Raw genomic sequence first — 24,370 nt, 5'->3', positions numbered from 1 at the left:
GACATAAAGGTGAGAGACTGCAATTTTAACTCAAGCAAAGCCACACCAATACTGGCCAATCATGTTCACACTCTTCCTTGATATACAGTATATGTAATTTATTTATTGATTGAGATGCAGAGTGGAATAAGCTCTTCGAGCCCTGCCACCCAGCAACCCCCAATTCAATCTGCTCACAGGACAATTTATAATGTCCGATTAACCTACCAACCAGACTGTGGGAAGAAACCCACGGGGTCTTGGGGAGAACTCTTACAGACCTCAGCGGGAATTGAACCCGGGTTGCCTGTACTGTAAAGTGTAGTGCTAACCACTACACTACTGTGCCGCCCCACAGTAAAAAGTCTCTCCTACGGATATTTGGGGGTGACTTTTAAAACTCTGTTGAATACATGTTTAGTTCAATAGTCCTATTAATATCAGAGAACGTATACAATATACAACCTAAAATTCTTACTCTCACAGATATCCTCGAAACAGAAGAAAAAAAACCCAAAGAATGAATGACAGAAAAATAAAGAACAAAAGAACAATACAGCACAGCACAGGCCATTCGGCCCACAATGTTGTGCCGACCCTCAATCCCTGCCTCCCATATAACCCTCCACCTTAAATTCCTCCATATACCTGTCTAGTAGTCTCTTAAATAAAGAATAAAAAGTATACACAAGAACCCCAAAACCCCCTGCCCCCATGTACAAACAGCATCAACACCCTCCCACTTATCCTAGCATAAAGCTTCAGCACCCCACCACCCACCATGCCAGCAACAACACAGCCCCCAAAGAGAGGCCATGGTCTACAGTACTTCAAAAACTAACAGTTCACTTCAACATTTCGACATCCCACAGGCACTCTCTCTCTCACTAATGGGGAGAAATTGATATCAGTGACAGGAGAGACGACAGTGGCTATTTCAAATTTGCAGTCAGTCTGAAGTGTTGCTTTTAATTTCAAGTGCTCCAACTCGAGATTCAGCAAGTCGGTTACCGAGTGCAGATAACCCTGACAGCCACTCTCGCTGTCTTCCATGTTCCGGCTCCCACTGTGCTTCAGTGCGCGACACCGGCGAGTATTTGTGTCCACAGGCCCCGAGTTCACCCAACTTCAGGCCAAACCTGGACACAGGGAAACATGGCCTATCAGTGAGCTCCAGGAACGGGAACACGCTGTCATTTTGAGTGTCACTGAAGATCTAAGACCCCCATAGGGCCCCAACCACCCTGAAAAGGAAAATAGAGACATTAGAATAGGAAGAATTTAACTCTTTCACTGATGAGCTGGGAGAAGTCACCCTCTGGCGCCATCTTCAGCTCCACATTTCAATTATCATCTATGAAGTGTGGATAACTCAATATTGAATAACTGAAAATGACTTTTTAAATATACGTACATAACCATTTGCTACTTATATTGAGATTAATCTTATAAACATAATGACATCGGGTCTGTGCTGAGTCCTAGTAGACAGTAAGCTCAAAAGTAGACAAAAAGATGCCTGTTTGTGACGTAATTCTCAGAGAAAAAGCAACTTAATGTTAGTGCTGTTGGACTAGAACACTGTTAATGGAGTGGTGATTCATGTTGGCATGACTGGTTTCTGGTACAACATGGCTTGGATGACAAGATCATGAAGCCTTGTTTTTGTTGAGCAGAAACTGCACTTGATCTTGAGCCATCCTTCGTGTTTCAGATGAGTTCTAGAGCTAAAACAAATGTAACCAAACCTCAAACCCAGGAAGCTATTAGAGGGTGAATTACAGTCTTTACTGCACAGAAAACAATGTGGTCATTCCTTAGAGACACGGAGACTGTAGCTGCTGGAATCCGCATCTTAAAACAACTGTTGGAAGAACTCAGCTGCGCAGCAGGAGTGAAGGGACGATTAGCGTTTCGACCGGAGACCCTGTGTCATGACCTGAAACGTCAACCGGCCATCTGCCTCCACGGGTGCTGCTCAGCCCGCTGAGTCCTTCCAGCCGTTCTTTCCGTCCCCTCACGTTTAATTTCTCTTCCCTTTGTTTGGTTCCACCATCAGCTGCTTAGTATCACTTCTCCCTTAAGTTCAAGGCCACTGGACAAATATCTACACCACATTAAGTGATGTGACTTTTCAGGGTAAGCTCAGTAGTGCTATGTTCGAAAGGGCACTAATGGAAGTCGGTGACCTCTGCCCTTTTCAGACATGGCTACCCCCTGGCCCCACTAGCCAGATCACATGATACCTTGACAGCTTCAAGACTACTTTCACAGATATCAGTTTTTTTTTTAAATTTACATATTTTTAGGAATAAATTCGAATTCCCCTGCAGGGTTTTAAATATAATCATAGAACAATACAGCAGGGAAAGTGGACTTCCAACCCACTGAGTGCATGATAATCTTTAAGCATTAATCCTAGGTACTCCCATGTTTTTCATCTCCCACATTCCCACCAAACACCCCCCACGTACAGGGAAACAGAAGGAGACTGGAGCATACAGGAAGAGCGTGCAAACTCCACACAGTCAGATTTGAACCTAGATTACTGGAACTACCAGCTGTGCACATATATTGTCTGAGTGATGGGACCAAACTGTTATATAAGCTCTGTATCACTTGTGGGTGGCGGGGTGGAGCTACAACTCTACCAAAGGGGGTGTAAGGCACTCCTTCCCTCCACGAGCCTGCCAGCTCACCCTTGGGCAAGGTGTAGCACCTGCTTAGCCCCCGATCAGGGTCACGTGAAGCCAAGGGAGAAGGTGGCGGATGGTCGTATGAGCAGCCGGTGCATATCACAAGTCCTTGTTATCTGACCACTGACGCCAGGCAGACAATATCAGAGTATTGATAATGGCTGGGGTCACCCGTCTTGTAAAGACACTGCCCAGAAGGTGGCATGGCAAACCACTTCTGTAGAAAAGTTTGCCAAGTACAATGATGGTCATGGAAGGACCACAATTGTCCATGTCATACGACAGGACACGTAACAAATGAATGATATCACCATGCCTATAATGACTAATAGCCATCATTTTTCCTTCCAGATCGAAGATTTGCAGGTCCAAAATCAAAGGCGGTTGATGCTTTAACTGATGTGTGTGAAGTAACTGCATCCAATGAGACTATGCTGACTCCTTTAATCGAGCAGGAGGGCGAGACTTACTTGGAGAAATGTGGGAGCCTACGACGTCACACGGTGGCCAATGCTCCCACTGAGCTCCAGCTCTTGGCGATGAGCTCCATGCTGCATCCCAGTCTGCGGGAGGAAGCAAACTCTGAAGACAAGCGTCTACTGACACAACCCAACCGTAATCACAAACACTATTCCAGTGGGCTCAACGTCCCAGAAATTGAGTCCGAGTTTATGAACCTTTCGCCGGAGAAGACTCTGGATATGAAGTGTACAGCATTTGGTTCAATCTCAAAGTAATTGCTAAGGCACGTTGTTAGCATTTACAGGAAGAAATAATTCCATAACCTGCCTGAATTGATTTAGGGGGTGTCCCTCACCAAGAAAGTCTAATTCAAGCTGCTTTTATGTACTGAATGATCCTTCGAACCAGAGCCTTCACTGTAACAACTGCAGGTACCTCAGAACTGAAATAACAGCCCAGCAGGAAGGATGAGAGCATTTGTTATGCTGGGACGTCCTGCTCCAGATGCCCTGGTGAAAGAACACCCAGTAGCAGTAAGTTTGCACTAAAGTTATAACTCAGAGAAGTCCTGGACTCTAAAACCTGAGATTGCACCATGCTGGCGGCATTGTTTAAATACTGGACGTCAGTTCTGTCTCACCACAAGCCACTGGTTTATGACAGAGAACTGCCCAGACTTACCATCCGTTCTATTCACTGCCAGTCTGCCTTTTACTGAAGACATTTTAGAAGTAATTTCGAACTGTTTCTCTCAAGTGAAGATAGCTACGCAACTTCAGACAAGATTTTCACTGTGTACTGTCTGTGATGAAATACAATATTTCCTCTTTCATTATAAATGGGTGTTCTCTCTTTTTGTGTGTAAGAAGTTCAAGAGCAATGTTAAACTCACAAGAAAGCAGAACAAGCTTGAATGCGTGTGTGTGCTGCAAAGCGAATACCAATCAGTGAAGTAGGGCACTGAGAACACAGGAAGAGTTTCTAAACTGTGGGCCCTTGTTGAACAGAACAGAATTTAAAATCAGTTAATTTGCCTCTCAACAGGGGCTTTAAGCTGGTGGCGTTTAACCAAGCATACTGAACAGTTTACACAGAAACTTCCTTCAAACTTGATGTTATGTCATCTAGAACAAGCAAGTTATTTTTCTCATTTTTACCAAATAAATCACGGACTATCTTTGTTAAAAGTGAGTAATCTGTAGCGGTTCTGAATTAGTAGAAAGAGAAAAGGGGTTGAGCTACAGATAGCACACTGTGGCAGATCTGTATGGAGAGAAGAGAACATTAAAGCATTTGGGCAGTGGAAGACGGAAATAAACTAAGCACCACGGGTAGTCAGAAAAATGAGAGCTCGACACTCACACCCACCAACTGCACAGTGCAACTGATGCAGCAAATGTGCTCGAATTCACCAGAAACACCAGACAGAGTACAGAGTGGTACAAATCAGTAAGGGTGCTGCCTCACAGTGTGTGTGTGTGTGTGTGTGTGTGTGTGTGAGAGTGAGTGAGACAGAGTGTGAGTGAGAGAGAGACAGACAGACACAGAGAGTCTGACTAACTGACTGTCTGGGTCCCCCCACCCCCCAAAAGTTCCTCTGGTTTCCTCCCAGATCGCAAATTTCCGAGTGTAGGTGGGTGTTGAAATCTACGGATTGCAGTATAATGGGAGTACACAGCAATAGGTTACAGGGTAACTAGTGGAAGCATTGGATTGATGAGGTTCCACTGGGAGGTGACATGGACTCCTATACTATAAAGAAATGAAAAATAATAGAACTCTCATATTCACTGTAAGCTCCATGTAGAGCAACTTGTGAGGAAAATGGGTTCACATTCCCTGTAAGAACAGCACCGTGCATGAGGATGCATTTACTTATCATAAGCCCCACATTAGAGCTTTGTACGTCCAGCACTGCGACCTTACTGATTTGACAGGCTCATCTCCCACTGTATGAAGAGTTTGGGAAATCTGCTGCTGTTCTCCCAAGTCACGGGGATAGACAATTTCCCATTCTACACATCAGGCAGATTGAATAGCTAGATTCCTAAGAAGTAACTTTACTTCTGTATCAATGTAGTTTCATTTTCCAAGAAAAAAATTTTTATTCATAAAATAGATTGTTAAGATAAGAGAGTTGCTTTATTTAGACCATAAAACACAGGAGCAAATTAGGCCATTCAGCCCATCGAGCCCACTCGCCCATTTCATCATGGCCGATCCCAGATCCCATTCAACCCTATACCTGCCCCCTCACCAAATCCCTTGATATCCCAACCAATCTGGAATCGATCAACCTCCACTTTGAACAGACTTGATGACTTGGCCTGCAGTCTGTGGCAGAGCATTCCACAGATTCACCACTCTTTGGTTAAAAATATACATAGAAAACCTACAGCACAATACAGGTCCTTCGGCCCACAAAGCTGTGCCGAACATGTCCCTACCTTAGAAATTACCTAGGCCCTATCCATAGCCCTCAATTTTTCTGAGCTCCATGTACCTATCCAGGAGTCTCTTAAAAGACCCCATTGTATCCGCCTCCACCACTGTTACCGGCAGCCCATTCCATACACTCACCACTCTCTGAGTAAAAAACTTACCCCTGACATCTCCTCTGTACCTACTCCCAGGCACCTTAAACCTGTGCCCTCGTGTGCTAGCCACCTCAGCCGTGGGAAAAAGCCTCTGACTATCCACATGATTAATGCCTCTCATCATCTTATACACCTCTATCAAGTCACCTCTCATCCTCCGTTGCTCCAAGGAAAAAAAGACCAAGTTCTCTCAACCTATTCTCATAAGGCATGCTCCCCAATCCAGGCAACATCCTTGTAAATCTTCTCTGCACCCTTTCTATGGTTTCTACATCCTTCCTATAGTTAGGTGACCAGAACGGAGCACAGTACTCCAAGTGGTGTCTGACCAGGGACCTATATAGCTGCAACATTACCTCTCAGCTCTTGAACTCAATCCCACGATTGATGAAGGCCAGTGCACCATACACCTTCTTAACCACAGTCAACCTGCGCAGCAGCTTTGAGTGTCCTATGGACTCAGACCCCAAGATCCCTCTGATCCTCCACACTGCCAAGAGTCTTACCATTAATACTATATTCTGCCATCATATTTGACCTACCGAAATGATCCACCTCACACTTACCTGGGTTGAACTCCATCTGCCACTTCTCAGCCCAGTTTTACATCCTATCAATGTCCCACTGTAACCTCTGACAGCCCTCCTCACTATCCACAACACACCCAACCTTTGTGTCATCAGCAAACTTACTAACCCATCCCTCCACTTCCTCATCCAGGTCATTTATAAAAATCACCAAGAGTAGGGATCCCAGAACAGATCCCTGAGGCACACCACTGGTCACCGACCTCCATGCAGAATATGACCCATCGACAACCATTGACAATACATCCTTTCTGAGATATGGGGCCCAAAACTGTTGACAATACTCCAAGTGTGGTCTTATAAACCCGCAACATTATCTCCTTGTTTTTATATCCTATTACCCTTGAAATGCCAACATTGCATTTGCCTTCTTTAGCACAGACTCAACCTGTGAATTAACCTTCTGGGAGTCTTCCACAAGGACTCCCAAGTCCCTCTGCACCTCTGATGTTTGAACCTTCTCCCCATTTAGAAAATAGACTGCACTATTGTTCCTTGTACCAAAATGTATTATCATGTGGCGACCCACTTTCTGCGCAGGCGAACCGGCTCACAAATAGCCAGCACGCGGGGGGGAGACTTTGGTAATGCACCTCTGATGTCATTTCCGCCTGGAGAGGGCGGGCGCTAGGGATTAAATGCCAGCGCCGCGAAGTTTGAGTAAACTAGTCTCGAAACGACTTACCGACTGCGTGTTGTCTCTAGCTGTGTATGTAGTACATCGCTACAATCATACATTTCCCAACACTATTCCATCTGCCACGGTTTGCCTATTCTTCCAATTTGTCTAAGTCCTTCAATCAATGTTATTGCCTCAGCACTGCCTAGCCCTCCACCTATCTTTGTATCATCCACAAACTTTGCCACAAATCCATCAATTCCATTATCTGAATCATTGACAAACAATGTGAAAATTAGTGGTCCCAATACTGACCACTGAGGAACACCACTAGTCACTGGCAGCCAACCAGAAAAGGCCCCTTTATTCCCACTCACTGCCTCCTGCCTGTCAGCCATTCCTGCCAGTATATTTCCTGCAACACCATAGGATTTTATCTGGTTAAGCAGCCTCAAGTGAGGCACCTTAACAAATGCCTTCTGAAAAACTAAGTAAATGACATCCACTGCCTCTGCCTCTCCTTTGTCCACCCTGTCTAACAGATTTGTCAGGCAACCATACCGAATTTGACTTATTTTATCATTAATCTCCAAGTACCCCAAAAGCTCATCCTTAATAATGGACTCCAACAATTTCCCAACCTCTGAGGTTAGGCTAACTGGCCTACAATTTCCTCTCTTTTGTCTTCCTCCCTTCTTAAAGAGTGGAGTGTATATTTGCAGTCTCCCAGTCCTCTGGGACCACGCCAGAGTCAAGTGATCCTTGAGAGATCTGTTATCTGTTCAGCAGCCTCTCTCAGGACTCTAGGATGTAGTCTATCTGGTCCAGGTGACTTATCCATCTTAATTCCTTTCAGGTTGCCTAGCACTTTTTCCCCCTTGTAATAGCAATGGCACTCACTCCTGCTCCCTGACACTCACAGTCCTTGGGCATACAGCTAGTGTCATCCACAGTAAAGACTGAAGCAAAGTACTTAAGTTCATCTGCCGTTTCTTTGTCCCCCATTACTACCTCACCAGCATCATTTTCCATTGGCCCAATACCAACTCTCACCTCCCTTTTATTCTTTATATAAATGAAAAAGCTTTTAGTATTCTGCTTTATATTATCTGTTAGTTTGCCCTCATATTTCATCTTTCACCTTCTTAGAGATTTTAAAAGCTTCCTATCATCCAACTTCCCACTCACTTTTGCTACCTTATATGCCCTTTCCTGGGGAGGTGGGGGGTCAATAAGGAGATAACATGAAAGAGGAACAAGGGGATGGGAAATGGTGAAGGGGGCAGGGGAGGCATGTTCACTGCCTCCCTCAGGTGCTCCTCCCCACCCACCCCCCCCCCCCCTTTCTTCCTTCTTCAATGACCTTCTCTTTCACCAATCATCTTTCTGGCTCTTTGCTTCATCCCTCCCCCTCCAAATTTCACCTATCACCTGGCATTTCTCTCTCCCCTCTTCACATCTTTCAAATCTACTCCTCAGCTTTTTTTTCTCCAGTCCTGCCGAAGGGTTTCGGCCCGAAACCTCAACTGTACTTTTTCCCGTAGATGCTGTCTGGCCTACCGAGCTCCTCCAGCATTTTGTGTGTGTTGCTTGGATTTCCAGCACCTGCAGATTTTCTCTTGTTCGTGACTTGCCCACATCTTAGCTACTGCTGGGAGGCCTTTATATGATTCCCATATGTCTTTTATCCTTGCAGTTTCTCATCTCCACCCACAAAGATTCGACATTCTCTGACCCTATGTCACCTCTTTCTAAAGATGTAATTCCATCTCTTAACAACAGAGCCACACCACCGCCTATGACTTCCTGCCTGTCCTTTCAATACAAAGTATAACCTTTGATGTTAAACTCCCAACTACGGCTTTGTTTCAGCCATGATACCCACAACATCAAACCGGCCAATCTCTAATTGCACCATGAATTTGTCCACCTTATTCCAAATTCAGTTCTGCATTCTTCACCCTAATGAGTTTTGCCTCTGTGGTACAACTTAACTCTTTGCCATGTCTGCAGTTGTATCCAATCATTGGCTTATGCTTCCTTACTTTCTTATTACATGTTACAATATCTACTTACAAACCTCATCCTGGGCTCTATCGTACTGGTTCCCACCCCCTGCCATATTAGTTTAAACCACTCCCAGTAGCTCCAGCAAACCTTCCCACGAGGATATTGGTCCCCCTCAGATTCAAGTGCAATCCGTCCCTTTTGTACAGGTCACACCTGCCTCAAAAGAGGTCAAAGCAATTTGTCACATGTAAATGGAAACATACAGTAAAATGCGTCATTCGCATCAAATCAGCAAGGATTGTGCAGGGGTAGCCCACAAGTTTTGCCATGTTTCTGGTGTCAACATAGCATACCCACAACTGACTAACCATAACATACATCTTTGGACTGTGTCAGGAAACCCACACGGTCACGGGGAGAACGTGCAAACTCCTTACAGAGAGCAGCAGGACTTGAAGCCCTATCTGTGATTTTTGCCACTAGCCAGTGTTGTGCTAATCATTCCGTTACTGTGCTGCCTAGTACCAGGGCTGTTATGCAATGCTGGACATTGAAATGTCTCCATTCACTTACAGTACATCAGTATGTTCAAAAGCCTTCCATCAGCAGTGTGTTTGAGAGGCAGTTATAGAGGGTCCAGCCCCTTTATGCTCAATGGTGGAAGTACCCTGAACTGCTGCCATCCCCCCAGATAAAGCCTCCGTGGTGTTGCAACAAGTTTCAGTGGGCCTCTGAACAGGTACTCTTCCATCTCGCAATGTGCCATGTTTCTGAAGACTGCTTCTCGCACTGAAAGACCAGAGGGCACCGCTCACCAAAACAATGATCTTCCACCAGTCAATGTTCGTCTCAATGCCTGCATGAAGGATCCTAGAGGAATAACCCTTCCAACCAACCAACCAAGGTCATGGTGCTCCTTTGAAAGCTCTGGCATGACTTTGATCGTCTGCTCAAGGAACCATTCAATAGGAGACCTTCTGTCTCCTCCCACAAGGCTTGTGGCATTGTGGCTTAAAGCTTATCATACAAGAACTTTCATGATGTACAGTATTGTGCAAGAGAGTACATTGTAAAACATTGTACAGGTGGGGAGATCGGTAAGCACATACCACAGTGGAAGTGGGAACAGGTGACATAGGCTACGTTTTATACAAATGGACAAAACTTAAAAGCGATCAGCTGGGCACAATCTATAGTGTGTGTGTGTGTGTATGCGCGTGTGCTTAACTCCTGGTGGAGTCGTCAGGGCGCCATCACGACAAGCTTTTTGCACTGATATTTTTGGTGATTGCTCGTTGTATGGCGTGTCTTGGGCATCTGAAACCTGGCTCAGGTTCTTTTTTATGAGGTCGAGTTGCTAGCCCGACACTCAACCCAGGCACAGACGGAGAGTGTGCAAGGGAGCTGGCCGGATTCAAACTCAGAACCTCTCACCCCACAGTCCAGCGTTGATGCCACCAATCTACAGTACTGTGCAGGTAAACTCAATTCATAATAATGAGCAATTGGATACAATCTACAATCGTGTGGGTGAGAACAGCCAATGCCAAAGTCCACGAGGACACAGCCCTCAGCAATATAATGGTGAGAATAACTTCCTATAAATTTCCATTGTAAACATCCCACCTACTTTACCAACCTGGCTTGAGATGTCTTTAACAGCACCCCTCCAGTCATCTTCCTGACCACATCTCCCATATCATCTGCAGAACACCCCTCACGTACATGAATTCTCACCATTATCTGTACAACTTGCACCCATACCTTCAGCTGTCTTCACTGTGTGATCAATACTCACCTTTCTTTCCTTCAACCTTGCGCATCCCTATACCTACACCCCTCCCCCCCTCTCATCCCAACAAAATGTATTGCTGACTACTGCCCTCCCCTTCTCCCTCGCTAATCCTCTCACCACCCTCACCCTCCTTGTATCCCTTTATCTCACATCTCCTCCCAAACATCTCTCTTTTCCTCCATGGCTTATATATCTGGCTCCCTTTCCCCGTATCCCTCCTGCTCATATTTCTCTCCTTTTCCCTCCACCTTGACCTACCGGATGTCTGCAGTCCACCCCACCCCCTGCCTCCCTCCCATTCTCTTTCTCTCCCATATCCATTACATGCATCAAGTATTATTGCAGTTCCACTTCAACACTTCCAATAAAACTGACCCAGTGTCGTGCCATATGTCACAAGAGAAACCACAGCTCAACCTCCTGAAGGCAGGCGGTTTGGTCACAACTCTTATTAATAACACCACTGCAACATTGCAGGCTGGCCTGAGAAATGTTTCACTGCTTACAAACACTGCCCACTGAAGGACTGCTCAGATCAGTTTCCACAATATTACCGGCCCATTGAAACACAACAGCACTCATTCAGCAACCTGGAGGTAGGCGAGACTGTGGTTTATTGATGTAGTTGCACTCTTCCAGCAATTACAGAGATCAAGACTGCATGTGTGCAGACCCGGGCAACGTATATGGGGAGACCTTGACCACATGTGTGCTGAAACTTCAGTTTTGCAAATCTGAAGACATCAGCATCACACAAATAAAATCTTGACAGTGCATGTTTGCAGGAAGCTTGACAGCACCTACACAGGTCTTGGCAATGCACGTGAAGAGGTGAAGAAACCACATTCAAATATAAAGAACTCATACATACAAAGATTTTAATTGCACATACAACCAGAGATCTTAGAAGCATATACATGCAAACATCTTAGTTTCATATGTGCTTAAATCTTGGCGAAGTATGTACACGGATACATGTAGTGAATGGATTGAGTATCTTGGCAGAACATGTGTCTCAAAACCTTAGAGATGTGTATGTGTGTAAACATCTTATTAGTACACGAGGAAATCTTAACAGAATATGCATGGTAGCAGCATGTGTAGACGACACATATGCAGAGGTGTTGGCATGGTGCATTCCAAACGTTTACAGACCCTGACGGGATCCATGCAAAGTTTCATGTAGCAAAACATGCAGAGCCCACTGAGTGACATGTCCAGGGAGCGTTAACTTTGGTGAGTAAAGGGCTTTGATGAGGTTATGGAAATTCATTACATTTGGGCAGGCAAGACTGGGCTAAGGATGCTTTCCAGCTGTAGAATGTAGGAGCTGATGGAAACCATTGTAATCCGTGGTAACTACACCTGCAGTCAGCATCTGAATCTCAAGGAACTTTAACTCAGAGTTTATGAGCTGGAGTCTGAGATCTGAGTACTGTGATGCTTCAGAGAAGGGAAGTTTTACCCAGACATTTTGTTCCAGAGGCAGAGGATACACCCTCAAGATGGCCCACAGAACTGCTTCCTTCACTGCTTTCCCATCTTTTTCTTTCAAATGAGATTCACCTACTATTGAAGCCTGTGATCTACAGTTTGACAATGCGTTTTTGGGCCAATTGAGCAATCTGGCACTTGCTGTCTCCAAGAGGGTTCTGGCAGGTGAGTGGCCTTCCTCGAGGTCAAGAATCTTGGAGACTCCATTTCTCACTGATGATTGAAAACATCAAGTGTTCAGCACCATCGACCAGCCTCCCACTCGCTGCTGCTGGAGAAGGTGTCTGCACGTGATGGTCTCTCTCCTTCTTGCTCACCGCTCCCAAAGGAAGGTCCCTGTGCTTGAATCATCTCCCTCTCCCTTTGTGCTGTCGGAACATGACGCCAGAGGAAGATTTAATCTACATGGTTTGTGGATTAGACTGTAGCTGACATTATGATGTGAACTACATTTTCTGGTTTCTGGTCACTCCTTTTCCTGTCGCTATTTTTGAGCGACTAGTGACTTTGAATCAGGGTGGCTGCAGCTGAACTGAATCGAGACTTTTGCTTTTGTGTTTTTCCCTTGTTTTTTGCTGCCATTTGCTCTCGATTTGTTTCTTGCGCATGTGGGGAGTTGATATTTTTCTTTGAACAAGTACCACAGTTTTCTTTGTTTTGTGGCTGTCTGGGCTGCTGTGGGAAGATGAATCTCAGGGTTGTATACTGCATAGATACTTTAATAATAAACGTACTTTGATTGATCAAACAAAAGCAACAGAAGTGTGTGACTTACGTTGGCCAAGCATGGAGATTGAAAAGATAGAGTTGATGGGGTTCAGCTCTTGGACACGACCAACATGCCCACAAGTCTTGGAGCCTGTGTAGAACAAGAGCAGAGATTGAAGGAAGGATAAGCAGATGCCCACAGTACCATGGTAAATGGGCACATTGAAACAATGCATGAAAACATACGGTAGTGATGGGGGAAGTATACTGTCCCACCCTCTTGACCTCCTAGTTATCCTCTTGCTCTTGATGTTTGTATAGATGAAGGATGTATGCACACACGAGTCTCTTTAATCCTACTTACCAAGGACTTTTCATGGCCCCTCCTGACTTTCCTAATTCCTCTCAAGTTCTTCTCTGGCTTCTTTATAATAAGCTGGCTCTATTGTTTCCAGCTTCCTAAGCTTTGCATACATTTCCTTTCTTTTCTAAATTAATCACCTCCCTCAACATCCAAGGTTCTCTTACCTTGCCATTCCTGTCCTTCCTTCTAACTGGATCATACCAGTCTTGTACTCTGTGCAGCTTGTCTTTAAACACCCTCTACATGTTGGATATGGACCCTCAAAAAACTGCTGTCCCCAATTAGTTCTCCCCTTATTCTCTCATAGTTTACCATTCTCCTATTTAATACTCTTCCTCAAAGTTCATACATTTTCTTATCTATACTATAACTATCTTAGAGCTTAAGAAGTTGTGGTCACTGTTCCTTAAGTGGTCACCCACTGAAAATACCCCCATGACAGCAACCCTGTTGTTTTTATAGTTTTTCCTTAATCTGCCTGCATATCTGATCCCCGATGTCCCAGTTACTATTGGGGCATCTGAGGTACAATCCCATCAGAGTGATTGTAGCTTTCCTATTTTTGAGTTCTAACCACATAGAACCAGAGGACAAGCCCTCTGTTATGTCTCCTCTGAGTGCAGCTGTCTCTGATTTGTGGTATAACTCTTCCCTCTCCCATCTCTATCTTGTCTAAAACATCAAAGCCCTGGAATATTAGGCATCTATTCTAGTCCCTCTCTCAACCGAGTCTCTCTAATGGCCACACATCATAGTTCAATGTACTGATTCATGCTCTAAGCTCATCACCTTTACACATAATACTCCTAATGTTAAAATAAGCACTCTGAAAATGATCCATCCCATCGTATCTCCTGCCTGTTTTAACTGGCCCTGACAATGACCTTCTCCATCCCTCCACTTTCTGACGGTGCTCTGGTTCACATCCTCCTGTCAAACTAGTTCAAACCCTCCCGAGTTGCATTAATGAACCTCCAGGAAATGGACTCCCCTTCAGTTTAGGTGCAACCCATCCCTCTTGCACAGGTCAACCCTGCCCTAGATGAGATTCCAACGATCCAGAAATCCGAAACCCTGCCTCCTGCACCACTCCCTTTGCCGCTCATTCATCTGCCCTATCATCCTATTCCTGCTTGATTAGCACATGGCACCAGGAGTAATCCAGAAATTACTACCTTAGAGGTCCTGCTCTTCAGCCTCATTCCTAACCCCCTAAACTCACTGTGCAGGACCTCTTCCTCCTATCTATATCAACGTGCTCCATGATTCTAGCTGCTCATCCTCCCCCTTGAGAATATTCTACATGTACAATGTCCTGTGTATGTTACTAAAAAGGGCTTCTTTGGTTTGTTATGAGTAGGAATGCTTCTTTGTCTGTTAAAAGTTTCTCTCGCCATTGTTTCGCTTTAGAATGGCTGATATGGTAATTGTATTCATTTGTTAATCAATGGGGAATGTTATTGTGTTTTGTGAGGCTGGGACCTTGGGGGAGGGGTTGTGCGGGCTTGGGGAGTCCGGAGGGAGACGCCGAGGAAGGAGGACGTGCGCTCGGACGACCACCGGGGAGTCCGAAGTGGGAGTTTCGGGAGGACGACCACCGAGGAGTCGAATGGTTCGCTGGATGAGCTCCACCGATGTGCACTAAACTGACTGAACTTTGATAAGTTGGCGCCTTTTGTTTTTTTCTTGTATATATATACATATATATATATATATATAGTATTGCCTAATACTCTTTTAATCTTAGTAAACTCTTTAAAGTGTATTTCATACCGGTATTTGTTGTGGGTTTGATACTGTTGGCGGGCGCGAGGCATAAACGCGATTCTCACAGCACCTGCGTGTACGGGAGGAGGGTTGGTGTGTGGCTGGATCTCCTTTTCCCCTAGACATATGCCAGCCTGTTGGGTAAGTGTTACATACAGTTACTCTGTGACATCCTGAACCCGAGCATCCAGTGCCAACTCTCCACCCTAGCTTCACTTTTGCTACCACAGAATCTCCTTTCATCCCCCTAACCATCGAGTCTCCTATCACTATCTCTCTACCCGACTTTACCCTGCCCTGCTGAGCCTCAGTGCCATTGGCCTGGCTGCTGCTGCATCCTGGTAAGTCATCCCTCCAGCAGCATCCTGATGCTGAGGGAATGGCCACAGGGAAACCCTGCCCTGACTGCTTAATCCCCTTCCCTCTCCTCTTGTCACCCATCTACTATCAAAAGCCTGCACTCTGGGTGTGACCACCTCAGTAAAACAGCAGACTATTTTATATCTTGTATTGCTAAATAAGAAAGTTTAATGAACAATTTAGAACTTGGGGAGCATTCAGAGATGAGTGATCATAACATAATAAAACATTATAAAAAGATAGAAAGTGATTTAATCCAATCTGAAATCAGGAATTTAAATCTGGGAAATGCAGCTGGCAAAATAGATTAAAAGTTATGATGGTCAAACAACAAATGGCGAAGAGTTAATATATAGTTTATAATTAATATACAGCCCTTCAAGGCACAGGAACCAAGCAGGGAAAATAATCCCTCAATGAGTAACATAAGAAATTGAAGATATTAAAGGAAAATTTTGGAACTCAGCCGAGAGCCAAGAAATTTAAATGGAAAAGGAAGAAGGATTGCAAATACAAAAATAATCATAAAAACAGAGTGTGAGATCTTCTTTTGAAAAAGACCAACTAATATTAATATGGGTTCCTGAGACAAGAGAAATGGGAAGTGACAAAATGACAGAGAAATTAAACAACTATTCTATGCCTGCCTTCAGAAAGACACAAATAACCTTCCAGAAACAGTGAAGAACAGCAGATCTATAGTGGACAAGAAGTGGGGAGAAATTGCATTAGTTACAAAAAACGATGAAATTAGGATCACAAAATCAGGCCCTTCAGTCTACACTGACTCATCTACACCAATCCTACACTGATCCAATGTTGACCTGTTCCTTCCACATTCCCATCAACACCTCCTGGATTGCACCACTCATCTGCACACCAGAGGCAACTCATAGTGCCCACTTAACCTTTCAACCAGAACTCCCTTGGAACAATCAGAAGAGATCTACACTGTCACAGTGTGGGTGTGCAAACTCCACACAGAAAGCACCGCAGGAACTGAGGTCAGAATTGGACCCAGGCTGCTGGAGCTGTGAGACAGCTACTCCACTGATTAATTGAACTGAAGCATTATGTCCAGTTTCTAATGACCTGTAACCCAAAACTTTGAAAGGAGAGGTGGCTGTGGAAATAGTGGATGCAGATAATGGTTTCTAGAATTCTGAATACCCTAGAATAATTCCCACAATTTAAGAAACAAAGGAGAGAGGTAATGAGGAATTACACTAGCCTGTATCAGTGATAACAAAATGACAAAACCTATTAATAATGAAGTCATATCTGAAACCTAGAAAATAATGACTTTCATCCATCATCAGTTATAAATACTTTGGAAAAGTTGACTTTATGCAAGTTTGAACAGCTTACAGCATTTTCTAGCCACAGTTGACCCTTTCTTGCTGCATATGTCAGGAGGATTTTAATGGCATTCTATTAGGAGCCACGGTACAATAGTGGTTAGCACGATGCAATTACAGCTCAGGGCGTTCCAGAGTTCAATTCCAGCACCATCCCGTAAGAGGTCTCTGTATGCCCTGCCAGGGGAATTCATGGGTCTTCCCCGGCTTTCCTCCCTCAGGCCAAAGACATACCAGGTAGGTTAACTGGCCATTGTAAAGTGTCCTGTGATTACTTTAGGGTTAATTGGGGCTGTGGGGTTGCTGGGGCAGCACGACCCTAAGAGCCTGCTCTGCACTGCATTGCTAAATATAGTAAATAAATAAAAGCTCCAAACAGCAAACCAGTGTAGTGGTGGCAATATCACTCTTCAGAGAGGAGAGGAAATTACATAGTGTGAGCACATTAGACAAAATTGTAAAATGACACATCGCCAGTAGAAATTTCAAGAAAAATGTATGGCGAAACAACCATCTAGTAGATAAAAATAGAGAATTGTTCTATTATTTACAGCAGGAAATTCAGCTATTTACTTTTAAGTTACAGAAAACAAATAAAACTGAAATAAAAACAGAAATGCTGGAAGAACTCAGCCAGTCTAGTAACATCAGATCAGCGACTCTTCCTCAGCTGATACAATTAGTGCACGAGATGTATTCTGGTGAAGTGCTGAGGTGCAAGGTCACACACTGGTTGTTTGTCAGTCTTTATTCATGTGCATTTTCCATTGATTATTATATTTCTTTGTTTTCCTATGAATGTGCAAGAAAAATTAATTTCAAGGTAGCATATATACACACTTGATAATAAATCTACTTACTTAAAAACAATGTGTTATCTATTATAATGGCCAACAATCATTGAAGTGACTGGTCACAATGACTAACTCTGCAGCAAGATTAGCCGAGGATACTGAAGCTCATTTGGAAAGATGTGTTTGATGTCCATGCAGATGCTTAACTTTGAAAACAATTACACAAACGTTAAGCACTGTCAGCAGCAATGCAGACACACACAAGCCTGAGAGCAAACCAATATCTTGTTAACCACAACAACTGCTGTGTTCATTAAAAGGTCTGTTGGGAGAAGATTCAACCAAGAAAGGGAACAACGGGTACCTAGTGAAAGTGAGAAAGAGTTAAATAGCTCCAATCGTCATGATAGCCAAGGCTGCCAAGGATATCAGATTATTTAAAGCAACCCATAGCTGTGTGCTTGATGTTTCAATATCATTGGACCATTGAACTGAGCTGGTGGGAGTTTAAATAGAATTGTCATACCTTCAATCATATGCAGACAAAAAATTTGAGGTTAACACAGAGTGAATATTTACAAGGGTCTATAATCATACGGTTATAACTCCACCAAAAAAAATCCCAATTGGCAATGAACAAGACCCTGCAAGATCCTGCCTTTATAACCAAGAGATTCTATTATTAAAGGAGGAAGAATTCTTTGCTTTTGGAAGAGACTCTCAGAAGGTCACAGCACCATAGTATGAAACACAAACAAAGGAAATATGCTTCTAAACAACTCAATTTCCCCCCACCCTTCATAAGAACAGGAAATGCTGGGAACACTTAGTAGCTCAGGCAGCATCTGTGGAGTGGGAAAGACAGCTGATATTTCAAATTGAGACTGTTCCAAGATAAAATTGTCTATCCCAGACATAATGGTTTATAATCTGTCAAGGACCAAGTCAAAGCTACTGCAGAGGTGAAGAGAGACAGGTGAAGTCACACAAAAAAGTGAAAGTACTATGACCGACAAACAGTATAATACATCGATGCGGGAATTCAGTGACACGATTTAAGCACCAACAATGATCTTGTTCACTTTGAAGGAAGAGTCAGAGTGTTTACACCAGCCAATGATCTTAACAAGGGATACACTAATACACAATAGAGATTTTTGATGACAAATTTATTCCAGAAATGAATACAGAAGCAGCCACCAAAGGGACACCTATTGAGAGTGAGTGAGTCAGAATGTCATGCATTATGTCGAGAAATAACCATAAAGCTACACACCCACATGTAGTTAAGAAGTTCTAAGTGTCTGAAAAAGCCAATCAACAGACTGAAGCATTTGCTGTACAGGTGTAAAATTCTCTTTCGTAAAGGGTAACTCTTTTAGTGTAGTACATCTGTGATTCTGCAAATGTCTTATCAGCAACTAATATAATGAAGTAATCACACATGTTCAATAAGTAGACTTGAAAGTTGTAAATCTTCATTGAAGTGCAGGTATTTGTCCCTAAGTTCCCTAGATCCCTTCGGTTTACTTAATGCAGCCTTCACCAACTCGACAGTAGTGGCAGATAGGTCACCACACTGTAAGCTGCACCTAGCAAAATTAAACATCTTTGAGCTAAAGTGAAAATTAACTTGGAACCTTCTTTTAAAAAGTAAAGACAACAGTGCCAAGACGCATAAACAAGGCTGCTCAGCCTCTTTAACAAACTGAGGGCAAGGAAGAGGAAAGAGTTTCAAAGGAGCCTCTTCTCAATGTTGATTTGACTCTTTTCCTTTGACGAGCTGCAGAAGCTGAAACTCACAACAGCCAGTTGTATAATCCAATTTCACTGCTTGTCGCGAAAAACAGACCAAGCAACAGAAACAATAACACGAGGACAGACAGAGACAGGACTCAATTTAGAACAGAGGCCAAATATTTCACCATAGGGGTCATGCCAGATCTCTCCATCTGAGCAAGGGCTAATAAACTAGGTAGAACAGATACACTGCTTCATGTCCATTGATATCATTATTTGGAACTAGTAAAGTATTTTCTCTACAGGTCCTCAGCTTGTGAATGTCCGTCGTATGTACACATGAACAACCATCTGTGAGATAGGTGGCATAGATTTGCCAGCTACTATGAGGCTGCTGGCATCTTCTGTCATGCGGGAAATTAATCTGCAGCCACTCTTTTAACAAGGAAGTGTTTGAGTTAGGAACAGCTAATAGGAATGGCATTCTGCTGTAACCTGGGGAGGACCTATATAGTCTTTTTCCATTAGTCAGAGTAACTCCTTACCCACTTTAGTGTTGAGGGTAGTTCCTGTATGACAGTAGCTGAATGAAGAAAAGAGACTGCTGAAACCATAGCCTCTCAAAGGAACCAAAACCTCCTTGGTCACCCAGGTGAAGGTGGCTATTTGCAAGAAACACCCCAGATGTTTCACTTCTGCTAATGGCAGGATGTTTAGCAGTATGGAGGAATGGCAGGATCTTACTCATAGATTTCTCAAACTTGTCACAAAAGTCGATAAGGTGGTTATGAAGGCATGTGGTGTGTTGACCTTCAATAGTTGGATTGGGTTCAAGAGCCATGAGGTAGTGTTGCAGCTCTATATTTAAAAAAAAAGTCTGGTTACACTACACTTGGAGTATTGTGTTCAGTTCTGGTTCCCTTACACCATGTTTCCATTTGTAGGAGAGTCTATGATAAGAGGGCATAGCCTCAAAAATAAAAGGAAAGTCCCTTTAAAACTGACATAAGAAGAAATTGTCACCCATATGGTGATGAATCTGTGGAATTCGATGCCACAGAGGGTGTGGATGCAACATCATTCTGTATATTTGAGGCAGAAATCGATAGGTTTTTGATTGGTAAGGGGATTAAGGGTTACAGGGAGAAAGTAGGAGAATGGGGTTCTCAAATACAATCAGACTTGACTGAATGGTGGAGTAGATTCAATGGGTCGAATAGACAACTTCTGCTCCAGTAGCTTATGGTCTTATGGAAGAGCATTTGACGTGATTTGTTAGACAAGGAGATTGAAGAAGCAGGGTACACCAGTCACACTCCTATGGAAGCTGATTGACAAGGTCATCAGTCATATTCCATTTGCATTGTTGTAAAACAAAGTTATGCCAAACTCCAACATCAGGAATGCAAAAGTCAGAAGAATAACTATCACTTTTTACTAGAAACTTAATACAAGTTAAGATCAAATCAGCCATTGTCATTGGTTATTCAACAAAGCTAAAGTCTGGATAAGCTGATAAAGGCAGACTGTGGTCATCCTCTAGTGGCCAAGTTTGTTAGGGAATATAACTGAAACACTAACTGCACAGAAGACAGAGATGTGTCTGGTACACCAATCACCAGACCTTTTGATCTGTCAAGCAGTAAATCATTCAAGACATAGGAACCTAAGAACTGTAGTGGAGGTAGCCACAGCTCTAGAAAGCAAGGTGCCTTTGGCTACACAGTCCTGCGGGTCACTGTGAAGAAGAGGAAACCATGGAAAGGTGAGGATCCAAATCAGGAACTAGTTGGGACTTCAACTACAGGGGAGTTGCTGTAGAATCCAGGAGACCACAATGGGCTTAGGACTGAATTACCTTGACTGAAAGATAGGAGTAAATCCTAGCACAGAGGCAGTGCCTTTAACAAAGAGAGGCACGTCAATTACTTCAACCAAGTAACATAGATCCAAATAAAATACCTTCCACTTAACAGCAGACTTAACCAATGGATTAGTTAATTGGTTTTAGATAATAACCAATGTTTCTCTTCTCTCAGCTGACATGACTCAAAACTGGGGATGAGTGCAAATGGAATACTCTGTCTTCCAACACCCACTGACTTATTTCTATCTTAAGATATTTACATATCCCCATGCTACCGCTCACAGGTTTACTCTTGCCCATGAGTGACAAAAACATTCTGTTCCATTGGTGTCCAAGAGATAGGCTGAAGCTCTCCTTGGACTGAGCTTCCTGCTGTCACAAGAAGAGTGATTGCACAGGAAGATGCCTTGAGAAAAGGAGTGAGTGTTGGTGGCCATTGACAAGTAGATAATGGTGTTGATGATGAGGTATTGTCCATTCCATATGCTAAAGAGGGAGCAGAAGGAAGATGGTTTGGATGGTGACATCATTGTGGAGGTGCTGAGGTCAGTACAAGTGATCCATTGATTGCAAAGACATATATGGTGCTGAAGTTTGGAAGAAAAGGAAAAAGAACTAGTGAAAACCACGTTGCCTGTAAGGCAAGTGCACTTTTTTTTAAGTACTGAAAGCTCATTTATAATAGCATCATGGTCTCATCAATGCTCCATAGAAGACCAGCAAGAATGTACACTTACTCCACTCCTTTGCAACAGTCTTTCTGATCGCCTGCTATACTAATTTATGTTAACTTAGAGTGCTTAATATGCAAATATCAGCGCTGTATAATTAGATGTAGGTCAGTAGACCCCATTCCCAAATACAAGTTGCTTATTTGACTTTGAAGCAAACATCACCGCTGTTTTTAGATCATCTAAGGAAGACAAAAAACAAACTATCACTTGTCTTTCCCCCACCTGCAACAAGATGAACAAGTTGATCTCGTGTTTATTCACACAGGGATTCAATGTCTATTTAATCACATCACACTGCAAATCTAACGTGCAACAAAGACACTCTAGAAAAAACTAAGGGAAGTGGTTAGATACAGAGTAAAGTTATTTCAAAATTGTCCCTGCAGACACTCCCTTGGTAAAGACAGCATGGGTTACAAACAAAATAAAGGTCTTGCATCACTGCCCCATAAAACCAAAGGGTATTGGAACGTGAAAAGAATCAGGAGTAGTTCATCTGCCCCCTGTGCTCGCTCTGCTCTCACCAGATCACAGCTAATTTCCTACCTCAGTGCCAGTTTTTCAATTAACCCTGAAACCGCAATTCCAATCAATATCTAAAGATCTACTGATCTCTGTTTAATATTAGAAAACCTACAACACAATACACTTCGGCCCACAAAGCCGTGCCGAACATGTCCCTACCTTAGAACTACCTAGGCTTTACCCATAGCCCTCTATTTTACTAAGCTCCATGTACCTGTCCAGGATTCTCTTAAAAGGCCCTATCATATCCACCTCCACCACCGGCAGCCTATTCCATGCACTCCACCACTCTCTGCATAAAAAACTTACCCCTGACATCCCCTCTGTACCTACTTCCAAGCACCTTAAAACTATGCCCTCTCTTGCTAGCCATTTCAGCCCTGGGGAAAAGCCTCTGACTATCCACACGATCAATATTGTCACTGATTGGGTCTCCACACCACTCTTGTGTAGAGAGTTTCAAATATTCACTACCCTCCAATTGAAGACATTTCTTCTCATCTCAGTACTGAATGTCAACTCACGTTATAGAACTGTGACCCCCCCCCCCCCCGCCCCCAGTTCTAGGCACTCAACCAGAGGAAGCACTAACTCTGCATTTGCCCAGTCAGACCCCAAAAGGTTTTCTGCACCTCAAAGGAATTACTACTCCTTTCCTTAGAGAACATAGGCATATTCTGCTTGATATCTCTTTATATGATAAATGCTTACCTCAAGCACTTCTAGCACAGGCACAGCATAGGTTAGATAAAAAGTACAGCTCTTGCTGTACTGTCCTGTTAAAGACGTTCATGGCCTGCACAGCACGGTTTAAACATAGAATAAAGCTCTTGCCACTTTATCCCATTAAACACTCCCAGGACAGGGAGAGTACAGTTTTAGATACGAAATAAAACTCCTGCTACATTGCCCCATAAAACACCACCGAGGACAGGAACAGCATGGGATAGGTGAACGTAGAACAAAAAAGGTTTAAAAAGGCATACCATACACTCACTGGCCACTTTAATAGGCATACCTGCTCACTAATGCAAATATCTAATCAACTAATCATGTGGCCGCATCTGAATGCATAAAGGCATGCAGATATGGCCAAGAGATTCAGCTGCTGCTCAGAATGGGAAATAATTGTGATTTAAATTGGTGCCAGATGGTGCAGTCTGAGTATCTCAGAAACTGTTGGTCTCCTGGGATTTTCACACACAATAGTCTCTGGAGTTTACAGAGAATGGTGCAAAAGTGAGCAACAGTTCTGTGGGCATTAACGCCTTGTTAATGAGAGAGGTCAGGAGAGAATGGCCAGACCGGTTCAAGCTGACAGGAAGGTGACAGCAACTCAATTAACTACACGTTACAACAGAGGTGTGCAGAAGAGCATCTCTGAATGCACATCATGTCAAACCTTGAAGTGAATGGGCTGCAACAGAAGACCACACCTGTACCTAATAAAGTGGCCACTAAGTGTATGCCGATTAAAGAAACTCTCCTGAATTCTATTCTGTCCGAGCAAACTCACCTCTAAACTCCTAGACCTGGGACTTAACACTACCCTTTGCAACTGGATCAGCATCCTGAACAGCGCACCACCCCCACCAAGATTATCCTCAACACTGGTGTCCTTTGTTCATTACTCTGCTTCCTGTATGCTCATGACTGACACACAGATGATTGGGAAGTTTTTAAGGAACAACAGAACTTAACTAAAAAGACAATACGGGGAGAAAAAAATGAGGTACGAACGCAAGCTAGCTAGGAATATAAAGGAAGATAGCAAAAGCTTTTTTAGGTATGTGAAGAGAAAGAAGATAGTTAAGAACAATGTTGGGCCCTTGAAGAATGAATTAGGTGAAATTGTTATGGGAAACAGAGAAATGGCAGAAGAATTTAATGAGTACTTTAGATCTGTTTTCACTA

The 24,370-nt window shown here is 43.5% G+C and overlaps 2 protein-coding genes across 7 annotated transcripts in view; both read left to right on the top strand.

Moving 5' to 3' along the window:
• Nucleotides 1–3,976, top strand: part of LOC140729436 (proline-rich protein 5-like) — a 122,649-nt gene extending 118,673 nt beyond the window's left edge. For all 5 annotated transcript variants that reach the window (XM_073049171.1, XM_073049168.1, XM_073049169.1 and 2 more), the window contains one exon: nt 3,027–3,976. In XM_073049171.1, coding sequence (XP_072905272.1) covers nt 3,027–3,412 — 386 coding nt within the window. In that variant the 3' untranslated portion in view covers nt 3,413–3,976. The remainder of the gene's footprint in view (nt 1–3,026) is intronic.
• arhgap1 (Rho GTPase activating protein 1) overlaps nt 1–24,370 on the top strand; it is a 518,954-nt gene that overhangs the window by 327,635 nt on the left and 166,949 nt on the right. The gene's annotated exons all lie outside the window — the stretch shown is intronic.

The sequence above is a fragment of the Hemitrygon akajei genome, chromosome 6, assembly GCF_048418815.1.
Source record: "Hemitrygon akajei chromosome 6, sHemAka1.3, whole genome shotgun sequence".
Lineage (NCBI taxonomy): Eukaryota > Metazoa > Chordata > Chondrichthyes > Myliobatiformes > Dasyatidae > Hemitrygon > Hemitrygon akajei.
This window is presented reverse-complemented; position numbering and strand designations above follow the sequence as displayed.